Raw genomic sequence first — 26,994 nt, 5'->3', positions numbered from 1 at the left:
CCAGCCATATAAAAAATTTTGGTAAACTTGTAATGATATCATATCAATAATTTTTTGAAATTGTACAAGAACGACGCTGCAGTTGTGCTTGGAAATAATGCCGTTTGAAGGTGAACCAACTGCTACATGCAATCGAGTAGGTAAGAACATGACATATGTATCATAAGAAATAATTCTTTTTGTTTTTGGGAGTATGATCAGGTAAAGAAGCCTAATTACATTCATTCATAAAGAGAAGTGTTTCTATTCTGAAAAAAAAGAGAGAATATTCTTGAAATTACAATGTCTATTATCAGCTATCTTTGAGAAAAACATATAGAGTGTCATAGCCTTCATTCGGATATCTAATTGCACTAAGAATGTTTGTTTTCCATCAAAATTACACGCATCATTTCTTTTAATAGTATTTGGCATGTTTAATATAAGTGATAAAAAATACTACAGTTTGTGTGATGCAAAAGTGCAAACATTTAAGAAGAGGAAAAGAAAAATTAATGGATGGAATCCTACGAAGAATAGTTAAAAATTCAAAACTTCCTTTTCATAATATAATACAAATAACAAGTTGCACTTATTATTCTTAATAAAAAGAAAAGGGAAGCATAATCAAAGTTTGAACTTAAAATAATTTACATATATTGTTCTACCCTTTCACTTGCACCTCCACTCGCAAAAGAACAAAAAGAAGAGAGAACAATGCGTATGGTCACATCAAGCTAAATAATGAATAACCTTACACAAATGATCATCAAGATCCAATGACCTTTAACTTAAAAAAAAGGGTACTAACCATTGAGATGTTCATGGTTTTCTATACATAAATTATAGGCTGTTTTTTTGGAGGCAATGAAAACCAATGAACCGAGAGATCATTTTAATGAAGTTAAGCCAGAAGGTAGAAGAATTTTTCTAAAAAAACCTGATAGATATCTCAATATAAGTACAATCAGCAATACTTTTTAATATCAAGCAATATAGCGAAAATAGATTAATATACATAAATGTTTCATCAAAATTTCAACCAAGACGAAAAGTATCCATATCGTATACATAGAATTCTTCATGCAACTTCGAACCTAACATTTAGTTTGAGAATATTGAAAAAAAGAAATGATATATTAATATACATCAAGTCGAATGCAAATTTCCTATAACCCTAGTCATATGAAATTCCGATGATCAGGATACAAAATAAAAATTTATCAGTCATGCAACTCTAATTGTATCTAATGTACCTAGGAAATTGGTTTTAACTTAAAAAGGAGAAATATATACTTCTTTTCTATGACTTGGATTATAGCTCGGCATGGGGATTGCATGCCTCAAAAATAATTCTTGTGTAGTTACAATCAAGGGAGAGTCCGTGTGCAAGACTCACATGGAACCGATGTTCGTTCGCAGTAAACCCAAAACCCAGTCTCGCCACCAAACCACTTCCCCTTTTAAAAGCTCTGTGCGGCGCTGTCTTTGCTCCGCGCTCCCATTCGCCTCCATTCTCTCTCTCTCTCTCCGCGGTCGCTTCTCCTTCTCTCGCGATTCCAGGGCTCCGATCGAATCGGAGCTCCACTTCCCCGGCGCCGCCTTCCGACGAGGGTAAGATTCCTCTCCGCCCTCTCCGAGTCATACGTTTGACCCATTCTTTGGTTCTGTGCGCCCTCCATGTATTTTCGGGAATTTTCCTTTTCTCCCACTTTTTCTGATGGGTTTTCGTTTCTAATTGATTTGCTTGCAACGATAAGCCCAAGATCGTCCCCTCCCCCCTCCCCCCCCCCCCTCCCTCCCGGGCCTTTGAGTGGTTCTAATATTCTAGACCACTTGCCTGCTTGATTGTTTTGTTTCTTGATTTGTTTATTTATATTTACTGGCAGCCGAGATTTTTAGGTTTAGGGTTTATCTTTCTTGTTGTGTGCCTTTACTCTTTTTTTGAACTAGGGTTTGGGTGCTCTCTCGAGGTTCTTTGGGTATATCGGAGGTTTACTGAGTGAAGAAGAATGTGATTCATGGTTTGGGTTTAATTTTGGGTATGATTGGTTGCGAATATGCTCTTTTGTGGCGCTTGAGCGAGGTTTTTCCGTATTACAAAATGACCTTTGAGTAGAATTTTTTCCTTGGGCATTTGGTTACTTTTTTCCTTGCTTGTTCAGTTGGTTCTTTTATTGCTATTTATATATACATATATAGATTTGTTGTTTTCACGTGATTTCTTTGTAGGGATGTTTAACTTTAACCCTGGCAGCAAAATTATTTAGGTTTAGTGTTTTTCTTGCTTGTTTGTGTGCCTTCCAATTTCTTTTGTAGTAGGTCTTAATTCTCTAGGTTATGCTGGGTGATAAAGAATGTATCTCATCATTGTTGGCTCCGACTGGTTGCAATCATTTAAGATTTTAAGGGTTTCTCAGTGTTGCATTGCCTGTGTACTTATATTCTCTTATTTATCGCTAATAGTTTGTAGATGTTTTAGGTATATGTAGGAACCAAATCAGTTATTGTAGCTTGGTTTTTGCAAAATTGAATTTTCTACTTTGTACATATTCTCTGCCCTACTTTATGTTTAGGGTTTTTATTGTTTTACATGGTTTTTTTTAATGGATTGAGTTTGTTTTTATTGTTTTACATGGTTTTTTAATGTATTATCAAGCTGGATTTTGTGGTTTTGGAACTTTGGATTTCTTTTGATGCATTGATCATTTTTGTGATAGAGGAATTTCTTTTTAAAGTTGTGCTGACATTGAATTTATTTGCTACAATCCAAAAGATTTCAATCTATTTTCAGGGTTTTATGTCGAGTCCATTTGTTTAGTGGGAATGGTGTTGGTGACGTTGAAAATTGTTTCTATATTCCTGGGTTTTTTGGGGTTTGTGCACTTGAGGCTGTTGAATAGCTTGTAGGGTGCTTGCTACATAAATCAATTAGGTATCTCTGAGTCATCTCTGTATCTGAAGCTTTTAGAGTCTGTCTCTCGGACTATCTGCAGAGTATCTTGCCCTGCAATATGTTGATAGCTGCAGCTTCTTTCTATGACTGACATGCCTTTTCTAATCACTTCATGTTTTTGATTGCTACAGGTCACCAAAGTACTTTTATTCTTAATCTTGCTTATATTGTAACAGTTTTATAATTTGTTGTGCAAGTATTGCAATGTTCAATTAGGACCTTATGGCAAAACAGAAGTTTTTTCTTGTATGCTGCATCTTCTTTTTGATTTTAAGTTTATATTGAATTTCAACCTACGTACTTTTATAGATTCTTAGGTTTCTCTTGTTTTTGGAAGGAAAAATTACTTAGACACCCCCTCCTCTTCCAACACCTCCTCCTCCTCCTCCTCACTAAACACCACCACTGTCCTTATCCCTCATTTCCATCTATCATGGTCCCATTTAAGCCCCATCCACTCCCACCACCTCCTCCTCATTGAACTTTTCTCTAAACTCTGCCACCGTCCTCATCCCTCTTCTTCATCTAACCTAGTTCCAAGCCCCACCCACTCCTACCACCTCCTCCTTATCCTCTCTAAATCGTAGTATTGTCCTTATCCCTCCTTGACATCTTGCTTCTCCATCTAATATGGTCCCGAGCTCCACCCGCTTCCCCTTTTGATCCTTCTCCTCCCTCCCCTCTTGCATCTCCGACCTCCCCTTCTTTGCCGCCTTGCTGCCGTTTTCAACCTCGTCTGCGACATCCCCTACACTGCCCTCCTCAATGCTGTCATCCTCTCCATCTTCCAACCATGTCATGTGCTGCATGGAGATCAAGGATCACACCTTCGCCTTCGACCCCACTGCCTTCGACCATAGCATCATTAGGAAGTGCCACCAAGAAAGAGTATTTTGGTCTTAATAGTCACTTGACTATCACATTATGGAATCCTATGAGTCCAGGTAAATGAAGATGGATGGCAAAACCATATTGAACCACTTAACAACTTCAGGGACCATTTTGAAATTTTTTAAACTCGAGGGATATTGGGTGAAACTGACTTTGAGTTGATAAGATGTCAAAGTAATTTTTACTTTTTTGAATCTAGCAATCCTTGAAACTAAAGCTGGATCTTTGCACCCTGATTTGCATTTCTTTGCTTACACCGTGGTCTAGAGTTTGTTTGAATCTCCTTATTTATATGAATGTACATGCATACAGACATATGTTTGTGCATTCATACATAAACCTATACATACATAAATATATGCAGTCATAAATATATACATACATAACTACATACATGCATATACACGTTCATACATATGCATGAGCATTCATAGATATATGTAGTTAAGCAAATAAGTTTTTTCTGTATAATGTTTGTGTATTTGTGCATGCTGGTCAACAAAGATTTGTTTGTTTATGTCTTTGCATGTGCGTGTCTGTATACATTTGCCTGTGCACCATATTGTATTGTTAGGTTCTAGTAATTAGAATTTCCTTGTACTTTGGGACCCTTGTTTTATTCTCTGAAAGGAACTTTCTTTTGGTTCCTTTTGTGTCATCGGATGTTTAACATCTCTCTCTTTTTGTTCCCTTAGTTCCATTGATTGTATAAAAGTTTGTTTGTTAACACTGCAAATTTTGAGTTCCTTTTGCATTGTTGGATGTGTATCATCTCTCTATTTTTCTTTTCTTGATTCTATTGATTGCATAATAGTTTGTCTGTCTCCTTTACAGATTTTGAGTTGTGCGCGCATGTATACATGTTTTCATTGTTAGCAATAATTAGAATTTCCTACTACTTCTTTGAAACCCTTTTCTTTATTTCTATGTACAGCGTCTGTCATTTTCTTCCCTTAATTCTATTGACTTCATTCTAGATTGTTTGTTCACAAATTCGAGTTGCATATCATGTGTGTATAGTTTTGTTTGTTGCCAAGATGCTTGTCTTAATTGATGTTTCTTATGGTATCTAACTGATGCTAAAGTCATTACAGACATGGCATTGCCAACTACAGCTCCTGTTCCTCTGCCAAGTCCGCAAGTGGTATAGATTTATTCCTTCACTCCCTTTTTAATAGTTTTTATATTTTCTGCGATGTGTCTAATATGATTGTAATTGCTTCTGCAGATTGGCAGTGCCTTTGTTCATCAATATTATCATATTCTTCATCAAACACCAGAACAGGTTTATAGGTTTTATCAGGATTCCAGCATTCTTAGTCGCCCAGATTCTGATGGCATGATGACTTCAGTAACAACGCTGCAAGTATGATTCAAAATAGTGCAAAATATACTCTTCTGATTTTTTTTAAATCATCTGAAGATTCTAAGAGTGATTTTCATTTTTTCAAAACCTCTCAACTAAGTTTTAAAAAACTTCCTTTCTTTGCTTTATTTCGCTTTCGTTAATTCTACGTGAACTAGTGCTTTTGTGATGCTTGATCATGAGATATTTGTTAAGTGGCTTAGATAAAAAATTTTGCACAATTTTCTTATGTCATGGGTCCATATATTATACAATAATTCTTTGTTTTACTTCTTTCAGTTGACCTCTCATGTAGTGGATTTACGGTTGAGCATTGTTGTTATAGGATCACTGTGTGTTCTACCAATGTTTGCTCATTTGTAACCATCTCATGAAAATTTGCTCTGCAATTGAACAGTTATGCATGTAGAATATGCTTGGATTTGAAATATACGTATAGTTTTTAATGTCTATAGGGCCTATATCAGAGCGAACATCTGGAATTTTGATGGTCTACACAAATCACATTCCTTTGCCTTAGGCATATTTGGAAACATTGGTTTGAAAAGGCATCATAATCACTTTTGATTGATTATTGATATTTTGAATTAAATGGTATAATCGACTATATTCTTATCAATTTGCATCAGCTGGTTGCTTTTTTGATTTGAGGCGGCACCCTTTTTATATTGTAGTTAAGATATATTTCTGGTAGATGTCTCCATATCCGTTTATAACCAAGTAGTGTTTTTCCATCTGTTCTGATGTTGTTTTTTCCAAAATGCATTTCCACTACTACAAAAGATTGATTAAATATATGTTCATTTATCTTTTTATGCTGTTTCAGGCTATCAATGACAAGATTATGTCGTTAGAATTCAAGGACTATTTTACGAAGATAGAGACTGTAGACTCTCAGATGTCTTACAAGAATGGTGTGTTCATTGTTGTTACTGGATCCTTGACTGGGTTAGATAATGTTTGGCGCAGATTTGCCCAGTCATTCTTCCTTGCTCCACAGGAAAATGGAGGTTATTTTGTCCTAAATGATGTGTTTAGATTTGTGAATGAAAACAAACCAGCAGAAATTAATCAGGCACTAGCAAATGGTACCAGCAATGATGACCCTAAAACTCCTCTAACTGCTGAACCAGGTATGAGGAATTTTCCATATGCCATCTTTTTCGAAGTCCTTTTTGAACTATTTTAACTATTTCACTTCACAGAACCAGCTTCAATTCAGGAGCGTCATGTGGCAGACCTTGCAACTCCTCTCTCAGAGGGGGAAGCTGACAATGGCGTGGAAGTTTTTAACCCGTCAGAGAACGGTGATTCAGGAGTTGAAGATGAGGTTGTTGTGGATCCACCAGTCCATGAGAGTCACAGTGATGCTCAACCAGTTTCTGAAACTACTGCTTCTGTGGTCCAGGAGGATGCACCTAAGAAGTCTTATGCATCGATTGTGAGCATTTATCTTGACCTTGAAGACTAATTTGTATGTTTAGAAATAATAGATGGTCTGTAATTTTACTATTGGCAATGTTTCCTGACATTTTTTGTGCATTATTGGAAAATTTGCTTTCTATCATTATCATGGAATGCTCTTTAGGCAATCATTCCCTTGCAGAACTTGAAATTTTAAAAATTTTATTTGATGCTTCTGGAAATTATTTATTCTTTTTATACATCTTGATTTTAAAGTAAACATGGCCTTTAATTGCCAAACTGAAAGTTTTTCCTCAACTTAGCAATGTCGTAGACTAAGTTCTTATGCCATTATTTATTTTGCTTCTTTTCTTTTTACCTAATTTTAAGAGCTGGCAGGTCAAGGTTATGAAGGGGAGCTCATCACCAAAACCGGTATATGTGCCTACTAATAAGACAAAGCCAGCTCCTGCTAACCCTGAGAAACCTGCAGCTGCATCCACAGCACCTGCTCATGCCTCTGAAACTCCAATTCCTAATAGCAAAACTGTCCCTGAGAAAAACTCTCATGAAGGTATGCTTAGCATTTTGCTGTGAGATAGTATATTCTCCTAAAATTGTACTTTCTTACATTCTCCCCTAATATTAGACTTTTCTGGCTCTGCAGTGGAGGGTCATTCCATCTACATCCGCAACCTGCCTTTGAATGCAACAGCTGAGCAAGTTGAGGAAGAGTTTAAAAGATTCGGACCTATTAAGCCTGGTGGTGTCCAAGTTAGAAGCCATAAGGTTGCTAGATCTTCTTGTGATTTTGCATTGTCTCTGTTTCAGTTGATTCACAACATCCTTAATCTTCCAGATTGAGCGCTTTTGTTTTGGCTTTGTTGAGTTTGAGTCACTAAAATCCATGCAAGATGCAATCAAGGTATGCTGTTTGGACTTTCTGATTTACTTTCAAAAGTTAAATTATTCTCAATATGTCTTTGCTGAGAGTTTGAGATTACTTGAAATGTGTTAAACTTTAAAAGAAATAGGTTATATCAGTGCAAATAATCATAGAGATTATCTCTTGCTGGATGGTTAGATATTTATTGTAATAGCTCAGAATAGCTTTTTTGGCTAATTTTAAGACCTCTTCTTGGTAAATGAGCCTTAACAGCTGGATACTAGGCCCTACTGTACTTGGTCACTTGGGCCAACCAAAATTAGTTCATGGAACTTCCATGTCATGCACATTGCATTGCAAACACCTCTAATAGTTTCATAATTGCAAGAACTTGAGGACTGGATTGCACCATACTTCTTGGATTTTTTATATGTGGTTCTATTTTCGTATTACATCAAATTGAACTCATGAACTTGTATACTTTTGCTTGGTATGGTCAAATAACTATTTACCACAAAAATTTAGTGGCAACATCTTGTTTTATTTGGGGCATCATTTAGTCCTTATGAGCCATACCTTGATGTCAGTGCCTGTACCATCGGTGGTTTATTGCTTCGATGTTTCATATAATATATCTGTCTTTTAAAAATGGTAAGTATTCTTACCTAGTTAGTATTTGAGTGTCTAGCCAAAAGACCTGGACAAATAGATATAATCTTAATTTGTTTTAAAATAAACCCTACATAATTATTACTGTACCAACATATCACACCCTTTCATTTGTAATGCTAGCAATGGCTCCAATGTCAATTCCTTCTCTTTGTAGTTGTATTGTATCAGTGTTTCCAATAGCATTGCTCTAGATCAGCATGGGATAATTTCCTATTACAATTGACTCCAGACCGACCAACAACTCTTTGCTGGTCAAGTTTGTGAGGGAGTAATGTGAGACCCAAAACTAGAGTCTTGGCATTCTTTCATTTATTCTCCATGTTTGGCAGGCAAACATCACATTAATTAGGAAGCAACTGGATTTCTTCTACATCTATTCTACTATATTACACAAACTCTGAAAGGAGGTGCATTGGTGATGTACTCTGCTCTCCATTGACTCTCACCATCATGTGATTATGCTACATTAAATTAAGAAGCAACCAGATTTATTCTACATTGAAATCATACTAACCAGATTTGTTGTACACTGTTGAACCATTGGAGAGCCATAGTTTGATGTGTTAAAATCTTGTTTGTAATTTATTTATTCTGTGTTTGCATAAGGATTAGAACTTTTGGTTACATTTTGGAGAATAAATCTTCGTGCATTTAAAATATTTAAAAAAATGATAAAGCTTGTCCCGTCCTTCTATTGCCATGATACCATTCTTTTCCGTATCAATTTGCAGTTTCTTATGTTAAACCTCACCAACGTCTCTCAAGAGTGTTTCAGCATTGTTTGTGGAGTCGAATCCCACTTACCCTTGATCCTCGATAGTGTTTGTGCTCTAATTTTTTACCATCGACTTTAAAATTTCTTTTTTTCCTCTTTTTTGTCGAGATTCTTTATCTCTTGAGCAATTTATTTATTTGCTGAAATAGATAATGCTATTACTAATTCCATGTCCTTACAATGTGACGATGGCATTGTCTCAAATCCTGGTGGGACATCTCGCAGGACACCGGGACAGAGTACTGTCTCGAGCATCGGGACAGGATCGTCCCGCCATTGTCTTAGCATCCTGATCGGCACATCTAGGGACGTTCTCTATCCCAAGTGTCAGGACGGGGCTGGACAGAGGCGCATTGCATTCCATGGGCAAACCGGGACAGCCCCGTCCCACGAGGTTTAAAACCTTAGATAATGGGTTATAAAATTATTAGTTGCAGGTGTGATGGCTGTAGATTGAAACTGCTATCTCAGGTTTACCCCAAAACTATTTTTGGAAATAAGGTAGGAGCCTGACTTGTTTTCAAGGTAGTTTTTCTGGTTACAATGGGATCAAATTGTGTTCTTACAAATAGGGTTGTTTCTCTTGTTATTTATTTATCCTCAATTGTATACATCATTTTATACACACCTATATGTTGAAATACTGAACACATTTATTGTTTTCTGATCTAAGATTGAATCCTCGCTGGCTTATCATATATTTTCGTTCATTACTAACTTAGGTGATAGGTCATAAGTTTGTACCCCTCAGTAAGCCTTATTTTTTATATATTTGTGTATTAAGTTGCTGATCTATTCATATCTCATTGTTGATTCCCTTTGTTGAATTTTTAGGCATCACCAATCATGATTGGAGGCCGTCAAGCTTATGTGGAGGAGAAGAGAACCACAACACGAGGTAGGTGTCTTTTTTTCTCCTCTTCTTTACTGGAGTATAGTTTGCAGGAATATGTGTCATGATAATTCTAATTTCATGACTTGGTGAGAAGACTTCAATATTGTTCAAATTTAGAATATGATATCATGGGAATTTTGGAATTTGTTTAAGTATTTATAAAAATTCATGAGTACGAAGATGTATGCTGAGGTTTTATATGTTTATTTGAGGTTAGTCTTAAATATTCTAAATGGCAATGGGCAGTCAGTTAAAAGTGTTTTGTATGGGATGGGTCTGTTGTTTCCTAACCTTTCAAAACATTTGATGTGGCAATTTGTTGATAGTTTGAGAATATCAAAATATAACACCCCCTTCCCCCCTCGCTCACCAACAAAAAAATCAGCTTTCCTCCCCAAGAACCCAAAATATATAAGATAAAATAAGAGAATAAAATTCTGAAAGTCCAATCATTCTGGTTCATAAACTAGACTTATAAATCACAATTTGCGGTGGGCTGTATGGATACTTCATGCCTTCATGATGTTTGCTCATCAAGGACCTTTCCCTCAGTCCATGCATGATTTTCTTTTTTTAAAGATTATTTTGACATGAGGTATATTATAATTATTAGGTCCTGTATCCTCATTCCTGAGCCTTGATACTAAGCCGAGCTTCCATTCTCACTTTGGCTGATATCTTTATTTGCATATGCTCACACTAATATCAATTTGTTCTTTTCTTGTTATTCTGGATGTGCCTTGGAACTGAAAAGAATAGCTTATGTAGGTGGCTGATTTTCAACCCACATGTAATGTTGTTGTTAGATGTCAACTGTGACCGTGCATCATTTAGTATCTTGAATTTTTTGGCAGGGAGCTTCGGCCAAGTTCAATAGCTATCCAAACTAAAGTTGCATGATATTATCAGTTTGCTATTATATTTTATCACTGGAGCACTAGTTTATTTAACTCAACATGGATGTTTTGATTGATTGGTGGCAAATGAGTTTGTTTTTGCCAAGATATTCACACTGATGCTAATGCTTTTTTAATCTGCAGTTGTTAATGGCGTCGTTACCAATAGTGGCAATGGTAGCAGTGGGAGAGGGCGCTTCCTGTCAGGAAGGGGTGGTTTTCGAAATGACAGTTTTAGGGGACGTGGAGGCTTTGGAGCCAACATGGGCTACAGGAGGAATGAATTCAGGAACCGAGGTGAGCACACAGGCTGGGGTCGGGGCCAAGCAGCCCGTATTGGTGATGCTTATCAGCAGCGGGTTTTTCAGAATGGGAATGACAGGATTGGCCAGGCAGTGAGCTGAAGCAAATTGCAGTTTCTGCATGAAAGTTTTGAGTGAAGGGGAACCTTGGTGACGACCAAAACCAGTGACTTTTGTCCTTTTTAACAGGGAGGTTGTCTGTTCTTCAATGAACAATGTGATATATGACTACAAAACCATGCCAAGGAAACCATTTTGACTTGGTTGTTAACAACTGTTGACAAAAATTCGATTTTTTTGAATGAGGACATCCTTATTCTTTTCTGACTAAGATCTAGGTTGAGTACCAAGCATGACCATGGTTGAATTTGGGGTTCAGTAGAGGTTCTTGGTATCAAATTAGTTCCTACCAAATTATTACTGTGCATTAACTCATCTTATGGGGTTTGAAAGATATTCTCAGGTAATCGATGGTTTTCTAGCACCATGACTTGAAAAATCTTGCCCTTGGTTATCCTGGGAAATGTGAAAGCCCAACTAGTGAGCAACTTATGCAGCAGACATTGACATGTCCACCCTTTTCAATTCATTGGATCATGTATACATGGCATTGATTTTCTTAGTTGTGATATTCTTTCCCCAGTTCTTTTGAATAATTTGCTTGGGTTATTAATGAAGCAAGAGGCTTGCTAGGTGAGTAATTTCTAGTTGAAGGATCTGAATAATTTCAAGATATCCTATGGCACGGAATGTATGTATGCTGCTCTGACTACATTCATCTAAGTTGATTCCTTATACTGTCTTTATAGGCATTGGATTTCGTGTATAAGCACTTTACACTGGATAAAGACATGCTGTCACTCTAAATTCAATTTTTCTTTGGTGAAATAAGATTTTCTGTTCATGAATCTTACTGTAATGGTGATTTTAACCCGTTCTATTTCTTCAGTCAACTATCAGTATCGTGGAAATGTTAATAGCCGCTAGCTGGACATGGTAGTTGAGAAAGACGATTTGGTGTTGCAATACTGCTCTTTTTGCATGGTTAGTTTTCGTCATTTTACCTTTAATTGTTGCAGCTTGCTGACACTTTTTGACAAAGCATTCTGAGTATCCAAACTCTTTTCTTTTCCTTGTGCCTGTACTTGAACGAATTTTGGGTTAAGTTTTGGTTCACTTCAGAAATATATCTTCTCTCGTTTTTTTTACGTGGCAAGAAGCATATTTTTTAGGTTCAAGTCCTCATTTCTAGTCTCCATTTTGAGTGTATGTGAAGTTTAGGGATTCATTTGTCACTTATTTTTGGAATATTTGATTGTGTCATAATATTGTGAATTTGGCTTGATCTTGCGTTATTGTTTGTCTTCTGACTGTAAGCAAATAAAAAATTCCACTATAATTCCCCAGCTTGCGTTTTGTGAATGAAGCGGGGGACCAGAGGCTATGGGAGTCACTGGAGAGGAAAGAGAACCAACAGGTTTGCATGTTTTTTTTTTCTTTGTTCAATCGCCAGGTTTATACTTTGTGCAAGCTCTCCTAAAACTAAAGGATTCGAGCAAGTTCTTTAGGTCAAAGTTTATTGAAATAGAAGAAAATGCTGAGGCGTAGCCAGAGTTTGAGCAATATTTGACATTTATACTGCAAATTGGGTCCGTTTCACCTATTTATTTCCCTTCTCAACCTGTCCTGGTAATCTTTTCCATAATTTAAAAATCGGTCGGGTTAGCTGAAGACATGTCCATAAGGCACCATATGATCTTATTCTACCAATCAGTCCATTCTTATCTCAATTTAGTCAAGTTTTCAATAACTCTTCAAATATGCTGAATCTGTGGTTCTGTACTTTTAGTTTATAATTAGCCTACTTTTACTTGGTTTTACAGAAACTACGGAATAATAATGTTTCAAGGATAATTTTTTTATGGGAGTTGTATTCTGGTGTACATTCTCGGGAGATATTTCGGCCTTCTGTAGCCATTGCTAGATTTTCTTTTTGGATTGTTCAGATGATCTTTACATCATAAAATCACATTAATTACTCGGAAATCCATAAGCTATGACTTGGTTTAGAATAAAATGAAGCTTTCAAGAATTTTGAAGACTTGAGACAAGCATAATATGGGTTTAACATTGCACTTGCGATTTTAACTTGTAATTTTGAAATTTGTCTAGTATGTGGAAGAGATACTTAAATCCGCCCAAGATTAAGTTATTTATTACATCAGCAAAATTATATGTTAAAAGTATTGACATAAAAGAGCGCCGATCTTTAAGGCATTCCAGATAGTCTAAACAATATATGACTTTGGTAAAGATATTAGAGTTTATGAGTCAAACATTGAGGGAGATATTGGTGTCATAAAATATTAAGGATATGCAAGAGTATTATGCTATATTTAGGACTGCCTGCTTCTTATCAAATGAACAACTTTATGAAATAAAACGCATGTTGAAAAAAGTGTTAGATGTGCATGCCACAGTGTTTTTATATCTTTTCAAATACTAGGATATTGGCACATGTAAATAAATACTTAGAAACAAAAGCTTTTGAGATTTATCCATGGTTAATTGAGCTAGCGTGATAAAATTCTGAATAAGAAAAGATTGATTAAACTTAGTCTAAGAGAGGTAGTTAAGCAAGTAGACAATTTTGTAAGATTTGCACTAAATAAGTTATTTGACTTCTTTTAATGAAGATATTATTTAAAAATTAACAAAAATTTAAGTAGAAGAATTGATATATCTATGCATTGTACGTGTTTTTTTTTTTTCCCGAGCGAGTGAGAATGGGAGGGAGATCCCCAGGTCCGGTTTTTTTTTTTTTTTTTTTTTGAGATGTACCATCCAATCTAGGACTTGTAGTTGCAAAGCAAAGAGATGTGACCTAGAGAGCAAGCCAGAAATTTTATCCTATCAATTTAGAGTTGCCTTTGTGGTTTTGTGTCCTTTGTGGTTTTGTGTCACTTTAGGATACTTGAAAGGCCTAGACCTCCAAGCAAAAGGTTGTGTCAAATTTTACGATCTTTCCTCCGTGAACACCATGGAAAAAATATTAGACACTCCAACCGCGGGCTTGACCGACCTCACTGTTCTCAGACATAAACTGAGGCGAACGACTTTGGCTTAGTGATTGACTTCGACTTCGACCAATGAGTCGCCAGTTGCAAAGAACAATTAGCACGCGTCGATAACAACCGACAACCCCAATAACCAATAGCCTCAACAACCGACAGCCATGTTAGTCCATGATCATGGTAACCCCACATCCCACGTCAGACCTGCACTGCATTCTGCTTACACGGACTGACCGCCACACCGCGGCTGTACCACTAGCCACTGCTTGGCGTTATTGCACGTCACGTCAGCTTAGGTAACGACAAGGTTGGCTCCCCTATATAAGAAAAACAACTGGGGAGACACGTACAATGTAGCTACCTGATATTTACCAAATCATGAGTCAATTACAAATTATTATGATTAGAATAGGTCCTGATATAGTTGGTCGAATGTAGAATGCGGAAAAAAGCTTTATTGCCATCTTACTATCTACTAAAAATGTTTTCAAAAGTCTTTCTATAACTTAAAACAAAATTCGATAATTAATTATACAAATTATAAAAAATAAGTTTTCTCATCGTACTCTAAACAAACCCTGTTTGTTAGGAAGGCAAATTGCAAATTCTGAGCTGAATCCTAAATCACCAAAATATATGCCTATGAGACACATTTTTCTAACATTCTTCTAAATAGATATGGTCATTCTGCAGGATGGTCAACATATCACATGAAGTGATCTGATCATTAAAATTAAAATATCCAGTTTGCTATAGTTCAAATATTTGCATCTGTTTGCTGAAACATGCATTTAACGCATTCCTATTCATTTTTCAGCTTAGAAACCGTAGGATGCCTATGCGGGGTTGCTTACAAGGTGATATGAACAAGAGCTTGCCTCTCAAAATGGTCCCTTAATTAAATTCATACAGAGCACATTCATTAAGAGGTAAATTAAAGAACAAAAATCCTGCTATAAGTACCCGTGAAGATTATCTGGAGTCTTCTTCTTTTTTTTTGCCATCTATCCCATCACAGCTATTTTAAAATGGAAACTGAAGAGCCAAAATGGTTCAAAACTCCTGGAGACCGTCCATCTAGTGACTTTAAAAATCAATATATATATATATGAAGCATCTATCCTGTCCATTTCTCATTTTTCTTGTCAACTGTTCGTCCATGAGACCTTCATCCTCCTCTTGAGCCTCTAAGTATGTATTACATGGCTATGAATTATATACTGAAAAATACTATATTTTAGAAACTTTGTATCGATTTATTTGGAGATGTATATTAGGTTAGTGGATGACTAATTTATTAAGTATGTATTACCTAGCTTTATACTATTTATTGGTGAACATCATGTTTTGAAAACTATTGATTGATTTATCTAGAGATGTATATTAGATTATTATTGGGTATATATCAAAAGAGCTTGTAGTATGTATTAGAAAATTGATGAGTATGTATCATCTGGTCATGTACTATGTATCGGTGAAAATGAAGTTCTAGAAACTATATATCGATTCATCTAAAAGTATGTATTGGAACGCTATGTAACTAATCTGTGAATCACTTGGTTATGTACCGTGTACAGATGAACATCATGTTTTAAAAAGTATGTACCTATTTAATTGGATGTGTGTATTAAGTTGTTGCTAGGTTTGCATCGAAATTGAGAGGAATTCGAAGAAAGAGAAAAGACTCAGGGAGGAGGAGAAAAACCTTATGGATGAATGAAGAGAAAAGGATGGCTTGAAGAGGATGAAGAGATATGGGTAGAATGGACGCTTCATGTTTTTTTTTTTTTCCTGCTTTGGAAGATGGTTGCGATGGGATACATGGCAAACACAATTGTTGAGCAGTGACCTTTATCTTTTATATTTTCCAACTTGATGAAGACAAATCCTTGAGCATCAGGAGTCCCATCGAGCCATGAAGTCACTGTTGTAATCCATCTCTTTTCCCTATGGATGAAGATCTCTCTGGTTTGCAATATGGACTCCGTATTCCCTCTGTCTGCTGATCTTTGACGTTGGATTTCCTTTTTACTTCTTAAACTTAATCTTGTGGGGGACCTTAAGCAGGTAAATCATTAAGTCCTCAAGCAGTCATTTTCCTACAGCAAAGTGGGTAGAGGGAAAGAAAACCAGATTTATGCCAGATTTATGCTTGAGCCGGAGTGTCTATGGTCCTCGCTGCTGAGGGCCAAGTACGGTGCCATGGTATCGGGTGTGCATATGGGACGTCGCCACTCCCCGGTGTGGAGGGAGATGTGTGCTAGAGCTTCAGTGGTGCTTCCGGAGATCGGATGGGCTATTGGCGACGGTCAGTCTATTGATGTGATGGAGGACAGATGGGTGACCGAGGTACCGCTTAGTCGTTTGCCGACCATGGTGGACTCGGCGAGAGTAGCTGGGTGGAGGGTCAGTGACCTATTGGATGCTGAGGGAGGACGATGGAGGGAGGAGCTGGTGCGGGAGGTGTTTGGGGAGCAGTTAGCAGAGCTGGTCCTAGCTCGAGCGACCCCTAGGGGGGGGGGAGGCGGATAGGTTAGTATGGATACCGACAGGGCGTTTACGGGTGCGAGCTAGGGACCTTCAGACAGTGATCAGCAGGGAGCCAGTACGACAGATTGAGGGGCGGTGGATATGGAGGATGCGGGTCCACCCGCGAGTGGCACTCTTCATATGGAAGGTGGCGTGGGGCTGCCTTCCGACCAGGAGTATGTTAGCTCGACGTGGTATGAGGATCTCTCAGTGTTGTGAGGTATGTGCAGATATTGAGGAGACGGTGGAGCACGCCCTGCTGCAGTGCCCTAGGGCTCGCGACATATGGAGTAGCTCTCCGATATCGTTATCGGCCTCGGTGGTGTCGGCGCAGGATCTGATCCAGTGGTTGAGAGGCTCTATGCGACGGCCCAGATCTGTTGAGGTGGGGATTTATGCGGCCTACCTGTCCTACCATATATGGTTGGACAGGAACACTGGTATTTTTGAGGGGAGGAGGGCGACTCCGAGGATGGTGGTGGATCGGGCGACGAGGCTTGCGAGGGAGGCTATTGGGGCGACTTCGGGAGTCACCTCTGGGCTGGTCAGGGATATTTGGGGTGCTCATCACGCTATCTCAGCGCCACGGTTTGCCTTTGTCTCTTGGGCACCCCCACCCCCTGGCTATCTTAAGGTGAACTTTGATGGCAGCAGGTCGGCAGATGGTTTGTTTGGAGGGGTCGGATTTGTGATCAGGGACCACCTTGGCAGGATGATAGCAGCAGGAGGACGGCGCACGCCTGGATCTACAGTGGTTGGAGCAGAGCTGCAGGCAGCCTGGGAGGGTATATCCTATGTGAGGCAGGTATACGGGGCTGTGCGGGTGTACCTCGAGGGTGATTCTTCGGTGGTGATTGATTGGATTCGGGGTGTGGATCGGTTTGGGGATGGTCATCCCCTCATCCGAGAGTCCCGTAGGATGGCTCAGATGATGGCTGACTTTCGGGCAGCGCATGTGTTTAGGGAGGCGAACCGGGCAGCAGACTGGGTCGCCTCCTTTGTCGCTCGGCACTCAGGTGCTATTTTGTGGACGTCTGCTGCAGACGTCCCCCCACAGCTGTACTTCTTACTTTCTTCTGATTTGGAGGGCTGTACTCAAATACGAACTATATGATATGAGTAGCCGTTTTCACCAAAAAAAAAAAAAAAAAAAAAAAAAAAAAAAAAAAAAGAAAACCAGCGTCCTTTTTGCTGGCTCCAACGTAGGACAGCTACTGCAGGTACAGCAAGCCCAGGAAATGGAACCATTTGGAGTAGATTAGCATGGCCAGGATGATACACAAGTTGAGAAACAAGCCAAAGTTCGATGGCTTTGCATCAGTTTTAGTTTATTATCATATAAGAGAAAACGATATATCAAAGCGAAAGATGATCGATGATGACTCTCATATTTTACTTCCAAGAAATAAAACATAGCTATGAGAAAATTATTATGAGAACAAGATTTATAGATAGGATTGGCTTTCTGTTCAGGTCATGATGCCAGGTGATCAGAGGCGCAAACTGTGGATCTCGCATGTGTAGGAGTGGTAAATGCTAGCTTGTAAATTTAGATGGAAATAGCGAACGAATTTGCGAGGCTTTAGCCTTGATATTTCCGTATCACTTATCGTCGGAAAAAAGATATTTCTGTATTACTTTGTGATAGATACTATGAGAATTTGGAGCATTATTTGTCTAGGAGTACTTAATGCTAAATGACAAATTTTGATAAAATTATCAACCTTCTTTGCAATGCTTGGTCTAGACATTTTATATCATGATTATTCCATTTAGTTATATCTATTTCTTTGAAAATATTATCAAAGGCATGATGTTTTCTTACTTTATATTTTATTTTGGGATTTTTTTAATATCATATTCAATATCTTATCAAAATTATATATAATGCCTTGTTATTCACTTTCCATCATCCCAAATTAACATCATACCTAGCTAGTTATGCCAACCAATATCAATAAATAATTTTTTAATTCATGGGTACTCTCAACTTAGGTGGATGAATACTCCTTTTTTTTTTTTGTAGTGTGGAGATTCATGTTGACATATATCTAGTTTCATATGGACCGTGCATAGGGTAGATCTTGTGTACGTATACAGAATCAAAAAAATCCAAATAACACCTTATGTCTAGTCTTTTTGGATGAGATCTTAGATTGCTGCAAATTGTATTAAAACAAATCCAGTCTATAGCTTATATGGATTAGGAGACACCGCAGCACAGATCCTTTTGCACTGACTATGAGTTGATCATAGTGTTTGCGAGATTAAATTTATGGTATTTGTTGCTAGATTTGAATGGATTTGAATCTTTAGTTTGACGAAAATGTCAGGACTTAAATAGAGAAAGTATGATTGTGTATTTTGTTTCGCATTAGCTATGCACTTGATAGATCTTGGATGCTTATTCAAATTAAAAAAAATTAAATAATATTTCTTGGCTATTTTTTTTATGAGACGATAGGTTGCTATATATACTATTTTCAAACTAGGAAAAACTCTTCGCCTTGTCATCTTCCTCTCATCGTTCTGTGTTAACCACCCCATTTTGGTCTTTGTGTAATCTTTTGGTCCTTCCATCCGCTTACATCTTAATCTAAAGATATTCTTGATAGTGACATTGATATATGGGAGAGGCATAAAAATCCTAGCATCGAATGATCTAACACGTTTGGTGGATTTCTACTGTGATATTATCCATAAAACTAGAAAAATTTTGCCCTTTCAAAACTTGAAAAATTATAGATGAATTCCTCATTTCCGGTCAATTATAAAGCCTTTTTTAATATATTTAATATTAGTAACTTAAATGTGTTTATATTAACTAATTTTTTGGACTCTTTTACAACTTTAATAATGTAGAAATTTCGTATTACTAAGTAATACTATGGAACTTAATATTATTTACAAAATTTATACAATCAGAAAAGATATCACCAATACAAGCAGAAACTTTTTTAACATTGAAAACCGTTCGGCGTGAGGGGAGGATCGGTGTTAGCATGCTAAAGTAAAAATGCTACAAGTTTAAAAACTAAAATTTAGATTAAAATATTCATTTAAATATGGACAATTAAAAGCAATTCATGCTTCCAACGATATATTTATGTCTTTTTTCTTGCTAGTTGTTACATTTGTCCGACATCCATCCAATATTCAAAGGTCTAAGTGGTAAAAAGTATTAAAAAAATGGAACAATTAAAGAGAGTGGAAGGTGAGTCTTTATCATTCGCTTGCCAAAAAAGATTAGGCAAGCAAATATATTGTGGGGCAGATACTTTGTGCCGTTGATGGACCCTTTCAAAGCGCTCAAGGAAATTAATAGCTCCAACCTCCCCATTTGTGTTGCTCCCCTACCTTCCCTCTCCTTTAACATAAAGCTAAAGCAAATGTGCCTGCGACAACCATCACCAAAGCACACGTGCCAATGTACACAAGTGCCAAATGATCGTCAGAATTAGATCTACTGCGCAAATCATTACTGAAGCAAGTGGCATAATTAGCTGCAGATTTCTCCTTAAACTAATAATAATTAAATTGCCACTTGGTTGCTTGGTTGACAATGTAGAGAACCTGTTGCTTGATTATTTATTTCCTTTTTTACAAGTTTATTTGTCCTGGTTGATGATGATGATGCAATTTGTGTGATGAAGTTCTCAATGTGTGTGTGTGTGTGTGTGTGTTTATTTTTTTTTGCATTCAAATTTCCATGCAAACTCAGGTTAACAATCTTCTCCACCAAAACGGTCTCTAAGCTTTATCTTGTCGTCTAATAGTTATGCCATCATTGGAGTCATTTTCAGATTAGCAAAAGTGCATGACTTTGGCACCTAAGGTAATTGAATAAAATAGAATGACAAATAGTACATTAGTTTGAGGGAATATGTGGATTGGGTAAACATATTAACTTAGAAACCAAACCATGTCTAAAATTTAAATTCATGGGTTAGATAGTTTATTCAAGAGTAGATCTTAAGGGACTGGACCCCTACTATAATGAAAACCAAATGGACTTGATTGATTGGATGTAACAATAGAGGATCCTCTTAACCTAAATCTTGACCCAATCCACGCGCCACAAAGGGATATGTTGAATTTGGATCCAATTCTTGGACCCCAATGAATCTAAATTAAGTTGGACCTGAACCCGACATGACCCATTAGTTGCCCTATGTGGATTCAAACAAGATGAGCAACATGGGTATGCAGGATGCCTTAAGACGAGTCATTTTCTAAGAAAATTGATACAAGTGGTGCAATTTGACGATTGCGATGGGTGTGATTTAAGTTACAGCTAGCTCGCTAGTTATTAGACTCGTAGGTGGCACCATCAATCAACAATCACACACAAGATAAGGCGCCAATTATACAAGCATGGAAGATGCCACAGGGCATCCATCCCAGCTAGCATTTTTGGATGAACATACACCAACTTCATTGAAACTAGTCTACCAATTCAAGGGGGGACCATCTAAGAATATGAAGGTATATTCTAAAGATGGAATTGAGTCATCTCATCATCAGACATCCAGTGGACATTATACGGCTGATGATGAGGTTACTTTCGGCCTACCCTCCTGACCAAAATACCCTTGGAGAAGATCCTATACTCCCACGCACCGGCGACACGTGGCGGTAGCTCCCCCGGATTCCGGTCACTTGACCGGCGCGCTGAGGCGGGACGTGCATTTTTTCCCGAAACGTGGCGCGACGACAAGGTCGCTTTCCGTCCTCCCACGTCAGCATCAATGACGTGGCCGGCAGGCTATCCGTAGAAGATCTCGTGGCGACATCGTGCGCGGGCGGCGACAAACGCTGGGTGACGTCAGGGGGCGTCCTTGTGGCCCGAGAGCTCGACACGTACGACTCCCGCGGGCAAGTTGGCCACTGGGATGAGCTGTTTTGGGGCCCGCGGGCCCGGAAAAACACGTGTCCAGAGAGCCCTGTCTGTACAGGTGGCGGAAGATGCGGCGTCCACGACTTCCTTAAAAGCCGGCTGGTGGGCCCCACTTCCTGTCATAAATGTTAAAGTACTACGTGTCGGGTCTCACGACCGCTCTCCCGCCATCTAAATCCCCGCCAATCGCCCCGGTTTGGGGTCCCGTCCTACTCGGCGACTCAAGGCGCGACTCGTCGAGCCTGGTCAAAACTCGGCGCCGGCACGTTTCGGATATAACCGTTAGAAGGGGAATGACAATTTTGTACGGTAGTAAGCGCCTCCGTCCACGTTTCATGATGGACTGAGAGGAGAAAATCCAACGGTGATCGTTCTACCGCATAGAAAGTATTATGGGTGGCATAAACGCAAGATTTGAATTAGCTCCGGGTGGAAGACAGCTAATCTTTTTTAAAAAAAAGAGTGCAAGACGTCGCCAATTTGCGACGCCGATCGGATAAAAGAGCGACACGTGTGCGGTACACTGGGGCCTCCGGCGTCACGACACGTGCCCCGACAACAGCCGATAGCCGCTCGCGACTCTGAAGGGTGGCGCCGCTCGTTCGGCGACAACTCCGGCTACGGGATCCGCCACGTGTCCACTCTCGCGCCCTCCAACATCGACACGTGGCGCACCGATAGAAATCGCAGGCCGCGGGGAGGGGTATTTCGGGAATCCCACAATTTCCCAGGGGCACTAGGAGAAGGGCTTCCCCCCTCCCTCCCTCCTCCTCCAACTCCATCTCTATTCCAATCTCCCTACGTTCTCTAAAATCTTTAATGGCTTCTCTCTTCGATTCCTCTTTTCGATATCGTTTTCTCGTTCTCTTCGATCGATAGGAGAACTCTTAGATCTCTTCTCTCTCTCTTTCTCTCCTTTTATCTCGTCTCATGTCTTCTACGCTCTGTTTCGCGATTTTTATTCATTTTTCTTCAACTTTCCCGTAAAATCTTGAATCAAAGCCGAATCTGGAGCTAAGCTAAGAATTCTTATATTTTGGTAAAAAGATTGAACCTGTGGAAAAAAGGCAAAATTTTTGGTAGAAATCGTGTAGTTCTTTTTTGGGTGAAGAAATCGTGCAGGTCTTTCGCTTTTTTTCCCTCGTTTTTTTTTTTTATATTTGAGAGTTCTTTAGTCCGTTGTTTTATTCTATGGAGAAGGAGACGAAAGAGGGGGAAATAGAGCGGATTTGTTCGCGCAATGAGAGCTATCCGAGAGATTTCCTGAAGCGATTCTCCGGCAATAGCTTAGCCGAAGAGCAGCCGGAGGCCACCGGAGGTGACTCCGACGAGATCGAACTCAGCCTCGGGCTCTCCCTCGGCGGGTGCTTCTGCGCCGACCCCAAGGGGAAGAAGCTGGTCCGCTCCTCCTCGATCGCCTCCTTCTCGTCGTCACCGAGAGAGCCCGAATCCCCGGTGACCACCGCCATCACCAGAACGAGCTCTCTTCCAACTGAGACCGAGGAGGTGAGGAGGAAGAGAAAGGAACTCCAGAGCTTGAAGAGGATGGAGGCTAAAAGGAAGAGGTTGGAGAAGAGGAATTCTTTGAAACAGGGGAGGCGAGCGGACGAGGAAGAGGAGGGAGGGCGGAGCTTGGGAGCGCCGATGGTGGTGAAGGTGGGGAAGTTTGAGGGTGGGCTCAATGGGTGCCATGGATTTTCCTGTGGCGGTCACTTTGGAGGGGTGATGAATGGGGCCGCCGCTCCTCCGGGGATGCGTGGGTGGGCGCCCGGATCCGGCCGGGTGGTTTCTCAGCCGATGTCGCAGGGATCGATTGGATCGCATGGGAGCAGCTCTTCCGGCATGTCCGAGTACGAGAGCCCGCCGATGCAAGGTGTAAGATCTTGTCTTGCTTCAAATTTATGTTCGATTCTTGAGTTATTGCTGATTTGCTTAAGGAGAAATGGTTCTTTTTCTCTTGAATTTTGTTGATAGTGAATGATTGTGTTGCATTACTGTTAGTTAATTGGTCTTTGTTTCAGGTTGGCACAGTCGGAATCTGAGGTTGGTGGGTCTACTGTTTAATTAACTGGGGTTGGGGAGATAACCTTCATTGCTTTATTTCCCACAACATGGGGAATTATGTAGGAGGGTGGTTGGGTCCTGCCATAATAGTTAATGTGAAATGTTTTTTTTTTTTTTTTTTTTGGGTGCTTTTTGTTAAAATGATTTTTGTTCTTCATTTGCAAAATGTATAGTTAAGATCTTTAGGAGGTTTTTACTGGTTACTACTTCCCTCTTCCACAATTCTTTTAAAGATTTCTCTTCTGTTAAATTGGATTTTCTTTACTATAGAATGCGCTAGTTATTAACCTTTCTTAGGAAATTATTTATTGATGGAGGGAGGTCGTTAATTCAGTTTGCTGATCTTTTTATTCTACTTTCTGGTTGCCCGTAGAGGTTTACATTTCTGTAACTCTTGTAGTGACTAGTTATTTTTTATTCTTATTTGGTCTGGTGTTACTTTGTGAATCACTTGAATTCACAAAAGATTGGAAGGGAAAATTTTCAAGTTAGTCAAATGATCTGATACTCAAGTAGGAATCACTGGGAGCTTCAAGTATTTGCCTGTTTTCTTGCAGAAACTGCGCATAATTTCATGGGAAGTTAAGGGTATATATGTTTGACTTATGGCAGAATTCTTTGCTGTAACTGTAAGGCCTTACTCTTCTTATCCATCTAATGGAAAGTATGCAGCAAGCTCTGGTGGATAGTGATCCACCACACCTCCATGTTGCATTCGTGAACGTCAACTTTCCGACAGATATCTGACTTTTGCAATGCCATTGGACGAGGATCCAATCAAGAATGAGATTGGTAGATTGAAACTTTCGGTCAACTCGGGCATATCGTGTCAATGCCCCCTGTCTAACTATACCTGCGACCTAACTTTGAATCCTATTATCCAAATGTGTTTGATGATTAGCAGAGTTTCTTTCCATTTCAAGTTCATATCAGTACTGAAGTACTAGCCACAAATGGCAAGAGTGTTGCATCTAGTGTTCATTTCTAGCCTACCATTTACCTAATAGAAACTACTTGATATAGGGAATATTCTTGGCAACATGGAATGATATGTTTAGAAGTATCTTCATAATGATGAGGATAGCTTCTTTTTTTTTTTCTTTTGAGAATACACAAGAATGAGGATGTTGAAGTGGCCTTATAAATACATATGGAGCATTTGTGCTGGAATCAGCAATTAAGCAAACCTCTTCAAAATGGATTCCTTTTTTGAATGGTGCTGTAACCCACCCCACTTGAGAGAGAGCAAATGTTGGACAATTTTATTGCAACATGTTACTGTCTTCATATCGGTCGATTGCTTGTGCACTTTTATGTTTTATGTTTTGCCAAATTTACCTGTGGAAAATTGAAGTGGGAAGAAATTCAAAATGAGAAGACAAGGGGATTTATCCACATCTATGGTGCTTATATTTCAATTGCCAACAACTAATGCCAACATTGCATTTGTCTCCTAGGGTTCGACATCTCCGGGTTTAGCAGCTGCACTGAAGTCAGGAGTCCCTTAACCATCCAGTCATTGCCAGAAAATTCCAGTCATAAAATGGCAGCCACTCCTCCAACAGCAATTGTTGGAAAAGCTGTCGGCTCCGTCGGAGGAGGGGAGGAGGATCCTACAAAGAAGATTGCAAGGAGGGCCAGTGGGATGAAAGAGATGGAGAGAAACATGATGGAAGAGATGCCTTGTGTGTCTACCAGGGGAGATGGTCCTAATGGGAGAAGAATTGAAGGCTTCCTCTACAAATACAAGAATGGAGAAGAGGTGAGAATAGTTTGTGTGTGCCATGGCAGCTTCCTCACCCCTGCTGAGTTTGTCAGGCATGCCGGAGGCGGCGATGTCGCCCACCCTCTTAGGCATATTGTTGTGAACCCCTCCCCATCTGCCTTCTTGTGATAATGGTCCCCTAATATGTCCACCCATAGAGAGTTATTTTTCTCTTTTTTCTGGGTTGCTTTCTCCCTTTTTTTTTGTTTTTTTCTTCTTTGGCAAGCAAGAGTTGAGGTTTCTCCTCATGGGTGAAGGATGCTTTTATTCAAGGGGAAAGAAAAAAGTAGAAATGAAGAGATTCTCACATCTGCTCTTTGAGTTATGGATTCTGTGTCTTCTCCCTTTTGCTGGTTCTTTTAATGGTTTAGAGAAAGGGTTAATCAACGATATGTACATGGAGAAGAGTATCCTTGGTTTAGGCTGGTGTGATCCATAGGTTTCTTTGTTGCTTTGGTAGTTAGTAATCTGGTTGGTTATGTGTTGCTTTGAGGACAGGTTATCGGTCCAAGAGTCAACCTGATAAATTTTATTTCAGGGTGAAATAAAGTCAATCATTAAAGTTTTCTTTTGTCTCATTTTCACTTTTTTTTAATAAGTTATCTCATTAATTATGAGAATGTCAATTAACTAAGGATAATTTTAATGATGGTTATTAATGGTTTATTAATAATTAAAATGCACTTTGAGATGGTTCATAAGCCAGAGGGCCTGGTGGTCTATCACCTATGAGGTTGGTAAGGATCATTTGAGTGGCTTTAATGTTTCTACTAATTTGATGGCCCTCCAATTTGGACTCTTTTGGAATGGTTACTAGTATGGCAGGTGAGACGAGGCTCCTGATTAGACAATGTTCCTCCGGCCGCCATGTTGAATTGGATGACGAGGACTACTGAGCACCAATAGGTGTGGATTGCTCTGGTCTGAGCTTATTTGATTTTAAAATATGATTTGAGAAAAATGTTTAGGTTTCGGCTAACCTGATTGCCCATAAAACAGTTACATTCATTGCCGTCTTCTCCTTCTTTTAATAAAACAGACGGATAATATATGCTTGGTATGACTACATACAATAAAGTCAAAAAACAAGGGACAACTGACAAGTTTGTTTAAAGCACTTCTCAGAGTGCTCCATTATAAGAAAAAGTAATTCAGTCTGCAACACTATTCATTTCACGGTAAATATGTCTGGCCATCCAAGACGCATATCCTTGAGCACCCCCAGATATCAAGCAAGAACAGATGAGCAGCATTGAATATTGTCTGATGCTGGTTCCAGCCGATCACCATCACGAAATTTTCCTCGATCGTAATATAGCCAGCCCTCAAAATCTGCATCGCTTAGGTAATCTCTATCTAGACCACTCTCAGCTCTGCTCTTGGAATGGAAATATCAAAGATCGATGACCCGCCCGCTGCTATCAGATCCAGCTTGAAACTAATAAAGACCAGGGAAGAGAGCACATATTTATTTAGAACCTAGTGTTTATGTTGCAGTCTAGTCCAGTAGGTTTGGAGAAATGTTACTTCTATAATCCATAAAGTCAACTAGATGTTCCATTTCCAGTTATTTTGGTTCATTGTATAATTTTTAGCATCAATTGTGACATTGGCAAAATTCAGAATTGTGGTGGAGCCTTCAG

At 39.0% G+C, this 26,994-nt stretch overlaps 2 protein-coding genes and 1 long non-coding RNA gene across 6 annotated transcripts; all 3 read left to right on the top strand.

The window, feature by feature from the left end:
* The first annotated feature begins 1,426 nt into the window (after window positions 1-1,426).
* On the top strand, window positions 1,427-11,930 carry LOC103708263 (nuclear transport factor 2). Of its 3 annotated transcripts, none has more exons than XM_008793105.6 (10): window positions 1,427-1,593; window positions 4,912-4,970; window positions 5,055-5,192; window positions 6,019-6,325; window positions 6,398-6,633; window positions 6,996-7,170; window positions 7,264-7,385; window positions 7,456-7,521; window positions 9,764-9,827; window positions 10,865-11,930. In XM_008793105.6, the coding sequence occupies exons 2-10, from the start codon at window positions 4,923-4,925 to the stop codon at window positions 11,122-11,124; spliced, it is 1,416 nt and encodes a 471-aa protein (XP_008791327.2). In that variant the 5' UTR covers window positions 1,427-1,593; window positions 4,912-4,922; the 3' UTR covers window positions 11,125-11,930. The 3 variants fall into 3 exon arrangements, with proteins under 3 accessions (XP_008791327.2, XP_008791326.2, XP_026660878.2); XM_008793104.5 differs by having other exon boundaries at window positions 1,439-1,593; window positions 4,921-4,970; XM_026805077.3 differs by having other exon boundaries at window positions 1,461-1,593; window positions 4,921-4,970; window positions 6,404-6,633.
* On the top strand, window positions 11,930-15,865 carry LOC148699896 (uncharacterized). Of its 2 annotated transcripts, none has more exons than XR_015973449.1 (3): window positions 11,930-12,066; window positions 12,430-12,499; window positions 15,739-15,865. It is a non-coding gene; the product is annotated as an uncharacterized LOC148699896 (long non-coding RNA). The 2 variants fall into 2 exon arrangements; XR_015973448.1 differs by having other exon boundaries at window positions 15,729-15,861.
* A 5,966-nt stretch (window positions 15,866-21,831) lies between these two features.
* On the top strand, window positions 21,832-25,676 carry LOC103708262 (ninja-family protein AFP3). The gene is made up of 2 exons (XM_017843092.4): window positions 21,832-23,395; window positions 25,044-25,676. Exons 1-2 carry the CDS (start codon window positions 22,714-22,716, stop codon window positions 25,478-25,480), a joined length of 1,119 nt encoding a protein of 372 aa, XP_017698581.3. The 5' UTR covers window positions 21,832-22,713; the 3' UTR covers window positions 25,481-25,676.
* The last annotated feature ends 1,318 nt before the right edge of the window (window positions 25,677-26,994 follow it).

The sequence above is a fragment of the Phoenix dactylifera genome, chromosome 15 (genome assembly GCF_051530095.1).
Source record: "Phoenix dactylifera cultivar Ajwa chromosome 15, Ajwa_hap1_PhDact_Kaust_v1.1, whole genome shotgun sequence".
Classification (NCBI taxonomy): Eukaryota; Viridiplantae; Streptophyta; class Magnoliopsida; order Arecales; family Arecaceae; genus Phoenix; species Phoenix dactylifera.
The sequence above is the reverse complement of the archived record's forward strand: the minus strand, read 5'-3'. Positions and strand labels throughout refer to the sequence as shown.

What these genes read in the sequence shown, in the direction of transcription:
- LOC103708263 (XM_008793105.6), top strand. Translation starts at nt 4,923, where the DNA reads ATGGCATTGCCAACTACAGCTCCTGTTCCTCTGCCAAGTCCGCAAGTG. An exon ending in TCCAAGTTAGAAGCCATAAG is followed by an intron (nt 7,386 to 7,455) that starts GTTGCTAGATCT and finishes TTAATCTTCCAG; the next exon opens with ATTGAGCGCTTTTGTTTTGG. An exon ending in GAAGAGAACCACAACACGAG is followed by an intron (nt 9,828 to 10,864) that starts GTAGGTGTCTTT and finishes TTTAATCTGCAG; the next exon opens with TTGTTAATGGCGTCGTTACC.
- LOC103708262 (XM_017843092.4), top strand. Translation starts at nt 22,714, where the DNA reads ATGGAGAAGGAGACGAAAGAGGGGGAAATAGAGCGGATTTGTTCGCGC. An exon ending in CGAGAGCCCGCCGATGCAAG is followed by an intron (nt 23,396 to 25,043) that starts GTGTAAGATCTT and finishes TTTGTCTCCTAG; the next exon opens with GGTTCGACATCTCCGGGTTT.